The sequence below is a fragment of the Saccostrea echinata genome, unplaced genomic scaffold (genome assembly GCF_033153115.1).
Source record: "Saccostrea echinata isolate AGI-Se365-2 ecotype Australia unplaced genomic scaffold, CSIRO_AGI_Sech_v1 ptg000020l, whole genome shotgun sequence".
Lineage (NCBI taxonomy): Eukaryota > Metazoa > Mollusca > Bivalvia > Ostreida > Ostreidae > Saccostrea > Saccostrea echinata.
Genome location: NW_026889769.1, coordinates 1,541,311 through 1,554,733, shown reverse-complemented (window position 1 = coordinate 1,554,733; position 13,423 = coordinate 1,541,311). Strand labels below are relative to the sequence as shown.

Here is a 13,423-nt window from a genome sequence, read left to right as displayed (position 1 = left end):
TTGCTATAAATAAAAATTCATGTCAAATTTGAAATATTTTTCTCTCCTCTTGGAGAAAAAACAGGCAAACTATTTGCATAGGTATAATGAGCAATTAGCCTTCAACCAAATTTCTGAAATCCATGCACCTTGGTAGAGGTGTCTGGCATCAGAAAAGGACTAAGTTGGTTTAACACTGAAAATATTTTACACATTTAAAAATCTTTTTTCCTGGAAATCTAATTATAATCAGCCCCAGGGGTGGGCTAAGTAAGTCATGTATTGAAAAATAAGAGGCGTAATAACGCCTTTTGGAAAGGCGTAATAACACCTTTTTAAAAGGTGTAGTAACGCCTTTTTAAAAGACGTAATAACGCCTTTTGGAAAGGCGTAATAACGCCTTTTGGAAAGGCGTAATAACGCCTTTTGGAAAGGCGAAATAACCCCTGTTTAAACGGCGTAATAACGCCTTTTTGAAAGGCGTAATAACGCCTTTTGGAAAAGCCTTCTTTCGCGTTATAACGCCTTTTGGAAAGGCATAATTACGCCTTTATTTGCGTTATTACGCCTTTTTCCGCGTTATAACGCCCTTTCAAAAGGCGTTATTACGCCCTTTTTCGCGTTATAACGCCTTTTCACGTTATAACGCCTTTTATTTTTTTTTTACCGTAGTTTGATCCTAGTAGGCTTTCGTAATATATTAGTATATACGAGGGGTGGTCAAAAATTAAGTTTGTGGACTGACGCGATTAAATTTTTATTTTATTTACAATTTAATAATTTTTATTTTGACATTTATATTCGCATAAGTTCAAAAACATGCAAAATTTCATCGTCATTATCCAAGAATAAAACTAGTTGTTGTTAAAGTTCAATTTATTCTCTCAAACCAGTCCATGGTACATGAGGTTCTATGTACAATATATACAAAAACAATATACAAGAAGCACGTAAAATGGCGGAAATACATACAAGTTAAGTGAACAAAACTAATTATGGTCATTGGAGGACCATCTTCGCTAGCCAAGGGTTTCCGATCCGAAATCTACTCTACAACCCTAGCGAAGATGTTGGAGGACAGACTTTTTCAGATATATAACTACACAATTTAGTTAATACACTGGAGTCAGCAGTTGACAATAATTCTGAAAATTTGTAACAATTTGGTCTATTACAATATTTATTATATATAGAGTGGATTACAATTTTTATAAAATGTTTTTTTAATGTAATTTTTCGGATAAATGGTATGGATTATAGATCATAAATATGTTTAAAAAAAGATAGTTTGTGAAAAAAAAAGCTCGAAAAGGCCCGGGGATCTAAAAGGGGGGGGGGGGGTTCCTGTCCTCAAGAACTTGTGATAAAGAATGTATCATTGTTTTAAAGAGGGATTCTTCTCATATTTCTTGTATTTAAAAATAAACGAAATTTTCATAGATTCAAGAAGACATTATCACTAAGTGATGGTATCAATAAAATTAAGTTTGACCGTTTTATTTTAGAAGCAAGGTCAGGTCAAGGTCAATATCTTTTTCCTTGACATTAAAAATGAAAAATTACTGTTGCCAATCATGTGATGCCTACTGCTATTTCAAAAGATTAAATGTTTTTCTTTTCGCATAAAAAGATATTACTTTATAGGGTCTATCAGATGATACTACAAAATTGACACAAATAATTTCACTAAAATAGATATTGGCTAATCCGAATTTCCTCTATTTTTCTTAAAATTTTAGGATATATTGGTTATTTTTAAATACTTTCTATATTTAAATTTTTATATTTAAATTGGAAGCTTTTAAAATCTAATAAAATTGTATTAAAATTGTATCTCTTAAATTCCTTACATCTAAATATATATGACATATAAGCAAGTATACTTTGAATATTTCATCTAGTCAGAAACCAGACAAGAATCCCTCCTTAAAAAAGATTTTAAATTTTTTTTCGTATATATATATATATATATATATATATATATATATATATATATATATATATATATATATATATATATATATATATATACCACACACACAGAGAGAGAGAGAGAGAGAGAATTGTTTATAATGTCTATCTATGGATTAATCAAGTAATTGCATTTCAGTGCATGTATTTTTAATTCCATTATTACCAGTAACAGTAACCTAAACTGCAAGTTATAAAACTTCCATGAAACCCCAGAAACCGCAAGGAATAGGGTCAAAAGAAAAAAAGCTTAACCTTGCAGATATTTACATCTTGTCCCAAAGTGCAATTAATCCATGTGCTTTATACATGTACCAGCTTTGATTTTCTAGATGCTCTCCTTTATATCAAAAGAATGATAAATCTTGTCTGAAGTAGAAGAAACATAAAATTTGTTCCAACAAATATGTTATTTGCCAAGTTGTCCAAGCAAATATCCAATTCCTATGCAAAACAATTTTCTTTTCTTTCTACCAAGTGTATTTAATGTGACCTAAGAAAGAACTTATTTATCCACACAAATATCTTATTTGTCTGAAGAACAAACTTGTCAGAACTATTACCTTATATTTCAGAACATATATTAAATTCATCCAAGAATTTATTTTTTTACCCTGGTCTTTAATAGCCCCATACTATTGCATTATATTCTGTATTTATAAAAGTTAGGACCTTCATGGATTTTGTAAATTTGTTAAAATTATTAAGATTCTAAAAGTACATAATGTATAACTTTATGAATAAAGAAAAATGTATTTGCTAGCAATGTCATTATAATGACCCAGATATTTTCTAAATGCTGACTTTGAGACTGTTAACAGCCCTGTAACATCAACTTATTTGTCAGTATCATGCCTCTGTTTAAAAGTTGACCGAGCATGCTCTAGCACACCCGATAAACACCATAAGCAAGGGATAATTGAATATTCCTTCATAAATACATGCAAGAAGTTTGCGATGGAAAAGCTGATTCGGAAGTCATCCCATCTGTCACATAGTTTAGTTTTTAGTTGGCCATAAACGTCTGTAATCAGTAAAATATCCAAATATAAAAAGGTAAATGATATGATAAAGAAAGATTAAGATAACAGTTTTAATGAATAACCACAGTGACTTATCTATTGTGGAATTTTTATTGTGTGCTGAAAACACAATAAGTCCAATAGATCTAAATAAATGCATTGCTGTTACCCGTTGCATGTATATTACATTTAAAAAGTGTGTTTGTCAGAAAAATGCATTCTGAAGAATTTTAAAAGCGTAGAGACCAAATCCTTGTCATTAATTACCTCTTCTAAACTTTATATCCCTCTGTTGAGATAGGGGTCATTTTTCAATGGGGGTCAACAGAAAACAATATCAATGTTACGAAATCTTTACATTTAAACACTTTCTTATACAAGCATTAAACTTTCTCTTTATTGAAAAAAAAAATCCATACTAAAATAATAGCAAAGTAGTCATCATTATAGTGTGAATTTTTTTTATTTAAGAAGAAAAATGTTTAAAACATCGAGTTCCTCATTTAAAAATTACGACAAGGACACAATTTGCACAGATACTGGGGTACACAGGGATATCATTATCCATATATTCCCAGATAAACTATGAATCATATATATATATTTTCACTGATCATTCTCAAAAATAATTTTAAAAACAACAAAGAATAAATATTTAGGAAAATTTTATAATTACATTAGTTATTTTTTTTCAAACAGTAAACAATGTGTTAAAAACATCATTTTCATCTCGGAGAAAAACTTTCAATTCAACATATATAAAGGTAAGTTGAAGTGAAAACTACATCTATTCCAAAAAAAATAAAATGAGGTAAAAATAATTTTTTCTACATCAGCAAACAAGAGAGGGAATTTTGTGATAAATTTTATCTTGGTGAAATATGTAGAGAGAGAGGAAAAAAAAACAACTAACAAACACTAAACAAAGCAACTTCACAAATAAATACAAAATGTGATATACAACATCACCACCATTGTGGTCAGGCTGATTATTAAGACAATTTATTTATTCCATAGCACATCGGAGACAACACTATAGTTTGTCGCTGTCCTTTGTAGACCTTTAGAAAGTCTCTCTCAAAACACAAAAAATATTTTTCATACATTCCCTTTATTTTTCTTCACACCACTCATTCTCTTTTCGAACCTGAAAATAAATAAAAACTTTATGAAATAACAGTAAAACTTCATAATACAAACAAACTTCAATAAAATATAGAGAATTTGAACTGTCAGTGAAGTACTGTTGACAGCTAGAACTCACTCAAGTCGCATTACCATCACTGCAAATGTAATTGACACAACCACTTATTCTGGCCTTAAAATAAGCCATGCTCTTTTTATGAAATCTGTGTGTCCCATGCAAATAAAATGAATTTCATACCCACAGACTCAAATGAAAACGTAAATCTGCTGAAGTTTGACCCAAAGGAAATAAGCATGTCTACAGTAAGTAAACTGTTTGAAGGTATATGTAGCAGTTGAAACACAAACAGACCTTCAGAGAAATTAAAACTGATATTGTAACTTATTTTTATTGTAATTTCCCACCTGTTCTTCTTCTGCTGGGGTGAAGTCATTCTTGATATTAAATGTCTTTCTGATTTCTTCTGGGGACTTTCCTTTGATCATATTTGCTACCGTTTTACAGGTAACATCCAACAGTCCTTTAATATCCAGGTAATTTGCTGCCTAAATTGTAAAACAAAAGAAAAACATTTTCAAGAACATCATTTTTCAAAATGAAGTACAGACCATTAGAGCTACCGTTCTGTCATCCACCATATTGACTAAATCAGGGATTTGGTCATCCATAATGCAAAAAATCCAAGTTATATCGTGTTTGTTTTAGTAAGATTAACACGAAGAGCTGATCAGCCATTGTCATCTTTGACATCATATGGTCACATAATCGATATCTAATTAACTTGGATTTTTCATTCAGGGGTTTTCATTTGAGTGTTTAATTTCTGCAGTATATCCCCAGTAAAATGTGTTTTTTAAAATGTGTTTGCTTTTTTGTCAGACTGAAGGGTACCTTTTAGATGAATTAAGGGACACAATTGTCACACAAAACAAAGATATAATTAACCCTTACATTTGCAAATGTTTTTCCTTATATAAAACAATTTGATCAATGCATATCTAACCCTGTATATATAGGCTCTACAGTCAGTGCTCTAGATTCTCTATTATTGGGTATGTTCAAAGGTGCCATTCACAATTCAAAAAAGGTACCCTTTTCCCAACTGAATGTTAAAATTTTCCAATTGTCACTTCCCCATAAATTAAAGAATATTCAGTAAGATATGTTATTACCAAATTTGTTATTCATATTACTCTATCATACAAAACAGAAATTTGGTTGATAACGAACACCAAAAACCCAATAAATAATGATTTTAATGTATTATGTCTATCTATGATTTTCCCAACAAGGTCGCTAATTTTCTCAATTTTTATGACCCCAACCCTGGTCCCAAAAAGTGGTGCAAGAGCCCTGACAGTTCATCACACCATCACATATTCATTGTAAATTCATAAATGGTGCATTTTCCCAGTGAAGTCATAAAAGTTCATCGAATTCAACAGATTCAAGTTTTACTGTTGAGTTTGAGTTTAAAATAAAAATTTAGTGCGTTTAAAACTAATAATTAATTACTAAAAAATTTGTTATACATCAGTCACAAAGATAAACAATTAACATAAGTAATAAGGTATTATTTTTAACCATCTAGCAGGGCATAAATATGGGATGGTATCTGATCAAATCTATCATGAATATTGAATACACTTGGTAAAGCCCTTTGAGCTCTATGGGAAATGATCATGTGACATATTTGAAACTCCACTGCCTGAGCCTGAATCCACTGAATTAATTCCCAGCTACTTACAAGAATTAATTCAAACAGAGTGCCCTGGTCAACTTTAAGGAATTCAGCATCCCATGAGCAGATATCATCTGTTCTCTTCTCCTTATTCTCATCATCCTCAGGCGGAGGAGGGTCATCTTTGTGGTAGGTGCACCAAGCGATGACTTTTCTAAGGATAGCTGCATTGACATTTGGAAGTGGGACGGGTTCTTCATCATCATCTTCTACACCCAGATCTACAGATACAAGTTTGCTTCTATTTTAATTACAAGTCATCTTTTCATGCTTTAAAACCAATGTCTGTTATTCTGAGAATATTTACTATATACCCTATTCTCTATAGAGAAGTGGACGGGCTTTAGCCTATATCCACAAATGTAGACGAAACCCCGTCCACTTCTCTACAGAAACATAGGTAATCAGAGATTACAGAGCTCACCTCAACGAATGTTGTCTTTAAGTAAGGCAAAGTCCCACACTAAACTAATAATCTTGGAGTGTGCATCCCTAGGTGCAACATTTATGCAATTTTGGTCTGATAGGGCTTGCAGTTACTTGGGAATAGACTTATCTGAAAACTTAAAACTAGTCACTCATCCAGAAAATGTAAGTCAAATCCAGCATCCGAAGCAAGTTTTGAGATTGTTCGCCCCTTGATGCATCATCCATGCAAGTTTGGTTCAGATAGGCCTTATAGTTACTTGGAAATGAGATCTGCTCCAAAAACTTTAACCTGGTTACTCATCCGGAAAATGTAGGTCAGATCCAGCATCCGAAGCAAGTTCAGTAGTGTGCATCCTTAGATGTATCAGCCATGCAAGTTTGGTCAATATAGGGCTTATAGTTACTTGGAAATGAGACCTGTTCCAAAAACTTCAAACTGCTCCAAAAACTTTAACCTGATCCAAAAACATTAACCTGGTCATTCTTTAGCTGAAACTGCAGCATCTGAAACTTTGACTGGTACAATGAAACACACTAGAAGCATCCTCCATGCATCTCTCACTAATATAGGCCATAGAAGTACTTGAAAACTGCTCCAAAAACCTTACCCTGGGACGCCAACACCGATGCCGAGGGTATTACATAAGCTCCCCCAACTTCGTTGAGGTGAGCTAAAAAACTATTCACCCCAGTAATCATGGTAGTCATTAGTGTGGAACTCATTTTGATGATATACATTAGTTTCAGCTCTATATCTCTTGTACCAGCAATGTCACACATTGAGAAAAACTGAAGGAATGTATAATTTTCCAAAGAACTGTGCACTGACCAGGGTTGTGGATAACCACTCGCCCACTCGCAAATGCGAGTAAAATTTGCTGTGGGCGATTAGATATTAAAATTATGGTCGCCCACATGGCGAACGATTTTTTTTTTCCAGAACATAATCACGTTTCAGATTTATATTATAAAGTATGTACTTTCAGTTTTAAGAAAACACACTACTAACCTAGACTTGTGTCACATGCAAGCATATTAGTCAAACATGTACGTGACTTTGATCAAACATGGCGATTTATCAAAGCGGTTAAATTTGCAATCTCCTTTAAATTTGATGATATGAGGCAAACTTTTGAGATTGTTCTTATAGAACAATTGTAACAATTGGCTATGGTTGTCAGAAACTCAATCCGGACAATCAGATACTCAATCTGGACTCATTATTCATAGATAGAATTTGAATTATCGTGCCAAATGCACACAAAAAAAGATCGGAATCAAACTTCATTATGAGTTGTATGCAGTTTATTATTTAATATGCCCCCTTGATAAACCATAGATGCTTCAGTTGTATGATTAAACACTACAAAATGTAATAACTATATTCTCGGATTTCAGTTTTTAGAAAAGACTGCAAATTAACAAATTGATACCAGGAATTAAAAAAACTCAGTTAAAAAAATTTAGGATTTTGTTATTTTTACTTAAAATATAATGTCACATTGAATGTGGGCCCGTGGAACACATTGTGGGCCCTTAAAATTTGTAAAGTTAGGAGCCCACCTGGCCCCTAAGGTTTCAAAAGTTAACCACAACCCTGCTGACTTAGCAGAATTTGGCCAAAGAAAGCATCTGCCTGCTGCTGAAAACTCCTTAAAGGCCAGCATTCAATTTTCAATCAAGCATTCATAGAAATTTACCTTCAAGCATAGTTTTGATAGTAACCGATTGTCTTGCAATCTCAACATCTATCTCGAATACTTCTCCCTCCAAACTCTGTAACTTTATCATAGGCATCTGAAAGAAAACGGGAGCTGATAGTCAATTTTATTTCTCAAATTAAAAAGCACAAGAGGCAATTAAGGCCAATATCCACCAAAAGATCATTTTTAACTATAAAGTTTGTATAAACTGTCATGAATTATGACAACTAGATTCGAACACATTGGATTTTTTTTAACCTTAAATTTCTCAACGTTCAGTTCCACTACATTAACGATGACCTGTATTTCATATCATCAGTTATCATTAGAAAGGAAACAAATATATGTGTGTAAAATAAGTAATCGCTTGATAAACACAATACAAAATACACGTCACTTGGCAAATGGTCATAACTATGTTAAGAAACACTCCGCCATCTTTGTTGGCAAGAGAGAACACGTTCGGTGATCTAAACAAATCAACTTAACTAAAGAAAATAATAGATTGGATTGCAGCGGTCGATCTCATAACAAAACTTTGATCAGGAATTGTAAATAAAAAGTGAAATAGCCTCACCTTGTTTGTATATTATGCTATCAAACAGACCAGTTTTCATAGAACGTCTGAGCCAAAATATTACGAAAATGTATTTTCAGAATATCGAGTCCGATCCAATACATTTTCAGACATTCACCTTGATTCTGTCAATATAAATCGACCAACTCGACAGCTAATACGTTATCAATGTATGCAATTTTTGGTATCCGACATGCACAACCCTTTTTTTAATTTCATCTGTGCATCTATTTATCTATTGATCCGTTGGATTTTTGAGATTATTTTTAAATTATAAACCCTAAGCTGAAAAAAAAATCAGGCCCCTATCTTATGGGATGGGACACATTTAAGAAATAAAAAAAAAAATAAAATTTTCAGAAGGATTTTGAAACTTTTCCCTCCTCCAGGGTGCCCCCACTTTTTAATGAGTATAGTTTTTCGCTAGAGTAAATTTTCCTTTAGATGCTGCCCCCCCCCCCTCCCCCAACACACACACACAATTTTTTTTGTTGCTGTAAGGTCGAGGGACTGGCGAAGAAGAAGGTATGGTTTTAGCTTTCTTGTGCCCTAAAAATTTAATGTTTTCAAAAAGTTTTGAAACTGGCTTAAATATTAGTTGAGTATATGACTGTAATAAATCAGGAAAGAATATAGCATGATGGAGTACCATTCTTGATATATGACGTCATTAATTTGATGCATTTCTCTATTTTAAACAGAAAAAGCCTCAAAATGACCCATTTCAAGGGTTATTTTCCTTAAGAAAATAGTGTTCACAGCCGTCGCCCACGTTAATTTTTAGACATGTTGTGTAAAATTGTTTGAAAAATCACATATCTCAAAATCTTTGTGGGCGATGCCTGTGGACAATATTATCTGAAAGAAAATTCCATTGAAAATTGATGTCTTCTGCAACTTTTTTAGAAAATACGGGAGAATGCACAAGTTTATGACGTCACAATTAGCATTTGGAAGGTCATATGAGAAAAAAGATTTGTATGATCTTTCTGTATGGAATTTCAATAATTCAAAAAGCATGAGTTTTAATTTTTTAAATCACTTTTATTTTTAAAGAAAAACACAGGGCAAGATTTGTATTGAAACCGTACCTTGTTCTTTAAGGATATAGATGATAATAATTAATGATTATTACTATAATTTTTTTTTCGCTGGTCAGATTGGGAAGTACCCCCCCCCTTTTGAAACCGAGTTTCTACGGGCCTGTAACTTGACATACTCGTACCTATACACTTGCATAATATGTACCTATAATTATTTGAAGATATCATTAAATTAAATGAATTGATGCATGCATGCATCGAATCAATTATTTCTCTCTTCAATTGAAAGGATTCGGGAATCAGTTGAATTAATAAGACCATTGATTTTATGCGCGCCGTGACAAGAAACAAGCCATGGACCAACTTGCAGCTAAGACAGAAGAGACGGCAGTACGGGGGAGCAAAGGAGAGTATACAGTTGTCATACCAGAAGTCACAGAGGATCTGGACATCGACACTGACCCATCAACTAAGGATGAGATAATGGATGCAGTCAAGACCCTTAAGAACGGAAAGTCACCAGGGTGCGACAATCTTGATGTAGAGCTATTTAAAGCAGACCCTGGAATACCAGCCACCATCCTCCAACCACTGTTCACAGCTGTGTGGGATGGAGAGAAAGTGCCTGATGACTGGTGTAAAGGGGTGATTGTCAAGATCCCAAAGAAAGGAACCCTGAGCGATTGCAATAAATAGAGGTGAATCACTCTATTGTCCGTGCCAAGTAAGATCCTGGCCAAGATAATCATTAAAAGAATGTCAGACGCTGTTGACGCTATACTGAGGAAAGAGCAAGCAGGGTTTAGGAAACATCGAGCATGTACTGACCAGATCTTTGCACTCCGCAACATCATAGAGCAGTGCACAGAGTGGAAAAGACAACTGTATGTAAACTTCGTGGACTTTGAAAAGGCATTCGACAGCATACACCAAGATAGCCTCTGGAGCATCCGACGTCATTATGGTATTCCATATCCAAACTGGTAAACCTGATCAAGAGCTTTTACAGCAACTTCAGATGTTCAGTAGGACACAATAATACTTTCTTCGATGTTAAAACCGGAGTTAGACAAGGATGCGTGATGTCTGCAGTATTATTCAACTTGGTCATCGTTTCAAGTCATGAGGAGGACAACAGAAGACTGGGGCCTGTTCTCAACTTTGGAGGACCTGGACTTTGAGGACGACCTTGCGCTAATGTCTCGCACACACCAGCAAACCTACGGACAGCAGGTGGGGCTACGTATCAGTACGAAGAAGACGGAGACAATGACACTTAATGTGGAATTGCCTGCTCCTGCTAAGGTTAATGGTGAAGAACTATGCCAGACAGACAACTTTATTTACCTGGGTAGCATCATTAAACCAGAGGGCGGCACAAAGGAGGATATCCACAGCAGACTGGACAAGGCCAGGGGAGTATTTAGAGAAATGAACAACATCTGGAGGTCTGCACAGTACAGCACTAGCACCAAGCTGAAGCTTTACCAGAGCTGTGTTGTATCAACTCTCCTATACGAATCGGAATGCTGGCGAATAACAGAGACAGATCTTACCAAGTTACAACCCTTCCACACCATATGCCTCCGCCGAATACTTAGGATATTCTGGTCCAAGAAGGTTACTAATGAAGACCTGCTGAGCAGGTGCAAAAAAGGGGACATGAGTACCATAATTACCAAACGCCGATGGAGATGGATAGGACATGTTCTAAGAAAGGGCCCCCAGTCAACAACAAGAACAGCACTGCACTGCACACCAGAGGGAAAAAGAAAGAGAGAGAGGCAAAAGACATAATGGCGAAGGACAGTTGAAAGCGAGATGAAAGCCATGCACCAGACCTGGGGATCATTGACGAGGCTGGCCAAGGATAGACAAGAGTGGAGGAAGTTTGTTGCTGCCCTACACACCACAGGGTGTAAAGGACAATGATGATGATTGCCTGATGCCACGTGCGTCAGGCAGTATAAGGATTAATTTTTCAGGGATCCGAAACTAAGCGATCATTCTTAATGAACTAGACTTTGTGCTAGCTGATTTACATCGGAATTTGTTACCTGCATTTAAAAAAATACAGCTTGCAGAAAAAAGAATCATATAACTGATGCAAAATAATGATATGTTTAATTCCTTCAGTTTTTGTTGCATACACATGTTTATTCTTCGCGATTCTTTGTACGGACATGTCCGTGTAACATTTTTTCTGCGTTTCTAAACTACTGGATCAGTCCATTTGCCTTCTACGAGAGGGGTGACACAATCATTTCGCGCCAAATGTCACATGTAAATTATCTTCGCGCCTTTTTCTTGGGTTATTTTATTGAATGGGTGTGATAACTTCTATGGAAATAAAGTTTATTCTTTTATCTTGATTCTTAAGCTCCAGATTTTTTATTAACAGTAACTTTTATCTCATTTTTTTAAGAGAACACATTGTATATGGACAGACAACATAAAGCAATGGATTTGCTGATTAGTCTTTCTATTTATCCCATAAGTGGACTAGTCTAATCATAAACAAACTCCCTCCACCTAGTAAATGGGACATCCCTTCTTGATTCATTGTTTTCCACCTAGCCTTTCTTTCAATATTACATTTATTAATAATGTATGTTACAAGGTTAGGTTTTTAAAAAAGCTTAGAAAGTCAAAGAGTAGCATATTATTTCATGCTTTGTGATGAACAAGGGTTTCCTTTTATTCAGTGACAAGAGTGTATGTCAGTACCCGTAGAGGAATGGGCTTCACTCCCGTAAGGTTCTAAGTAAAGAATCGGCAAAATGAAGAAGACATCATGATCTGTACTAGTTTTCATTTCATAAAAAGTACGTTATTATAATTTTGAGAAAGGTCCTGAAATCGATTGAAAAGAAAAACTAAAAAATTTCAAAACTGTATATAAAGATGTATTTCAAACTCATTTATAATACAAGTACATGTATATGGTAAGACCATCATCGCGTGAGTTTTTTGTCCGGGGGGGGTGGGGGGTGGGGGGGGGTTAATAGTATCTTGTTTTGCGCTAGCTATAAAGTCTACAGGTCATTTACTTTGATTTCTAGAGCAGCATTGAAGCATTTTTGTCTCAAATACTTTAAGACAACTTTCCCAGTTAAAACTGTTCATAATTGACTTCGTCGTCGAGAACGACGGAAAACAGACCAGTCTATAAATAGACGCCGTCTCATCAATCTATCACTGACCAGGGAGTGTGCATGAAGAAGCGCGCCCTCTAGCAAGAGAGTACATGTGATATGAATTTCTTTAAAACGAATCATCTAAGTATTTTTCCCAGAATTATCAGTGGCGGATCCAGGAATTTCATAACGGGAGGGCGCAGTAGAAGGCAGGGGGTCTGGGGGAGGGGGCTGTCTTGAAACCCCAGTGGGTCCAGGGCAAAGCCCTGATAGGGGTTCGGGGGCGAAGCCCCAGGAAGCTGACGAATTCTTACAAATAAGAGGTGTTTTTTATTTTAGGATAATGAACATATAAGTTCTACATACAAAAAATTCAAACGGGGGGGGGGATGCCCGGCGCTGGATCCGCCCTTGAATATAATCTACGCTAGCGCACTTGCAGTTTCATCCCAACGTAACTAGTCAGCCCGTGGGCTAACTAATAAATGCCCAAATAGTCGCATGTCTTAGATATTCTTTAATCTGTAGTTATTGGTTATGACATTTGAGAAAGTCAATTGTACATATTGTGAAATGAAGTATCGCAACCATGTCGCTCCTTGAATACGGAAACTTTTAGCACCCCTCTTGTATATACTTTCCATAGATATTGATTGATTAGTCAGGCAAGCTTT

The 13,423-nt window shown here is 34.9% G+C and overlaps 2 protein-coding genes across 3 annotated transcripts in view; one reads left to right on the top strand and one right to left on the bottom strand.

Annotated features, from left to right (window-relative positions):
- LOC133189888 (S-phase kinase-associated protein 1) overlaps positions 1-8,641 on the bottom strand; it is a 50,372-nt gene extending 41,731 nt beyond the window's left edge. Inside the window, exons 1-5 of one of the 2 annotated variants that reach the window (XM_061325295.1) lie at positions 8,570-8,641; positions 7,990-8,086; positions 5,867-6,081; positions 4,524-4,664; positions 3,417-4,119 (exon numbers count right to left, since the gene is read on the bottom strand). In XM_061325295.1, the coding sequence (XP_061181279.1) occupies positions 4,084-4,119; positions 4,524-4,664; positions 5,867-6,081; positions 7,990-8,086 (489 nt within the window). In that variant the 5' untranslated portion in view covers positions 8,570-8,641 and the 3' untranslated portion in view covers positions 3,417-4,083. Of the gene's footprint in view, positions 1-3,416; positions 4,120-4,523; positions 4,665-5,866; positions 6,082-7,989; positions 8,087-8,569 lie in introns of those variants that run through there. The other variant, XR_009721531.1, reaches the window with a different exon arrangement.
- Positions 8,642-10,734: 2,093 nt separating this feature from the next.
- Positions 10,735-11,409, top strand: LOC133189822 (uncharacterized). Its single transcript, XM_061325215.1, has one exon. It carries the CDS (start codon positions 10,735-10,737, stop codon positions 11,407-11,409), a length of 675 nt encoding a protein of 224 aa, XP_061181199.1.
- The last annotated feature ends 2,014 nt before the right edge of the window (positions 11,410-13,423 follow it).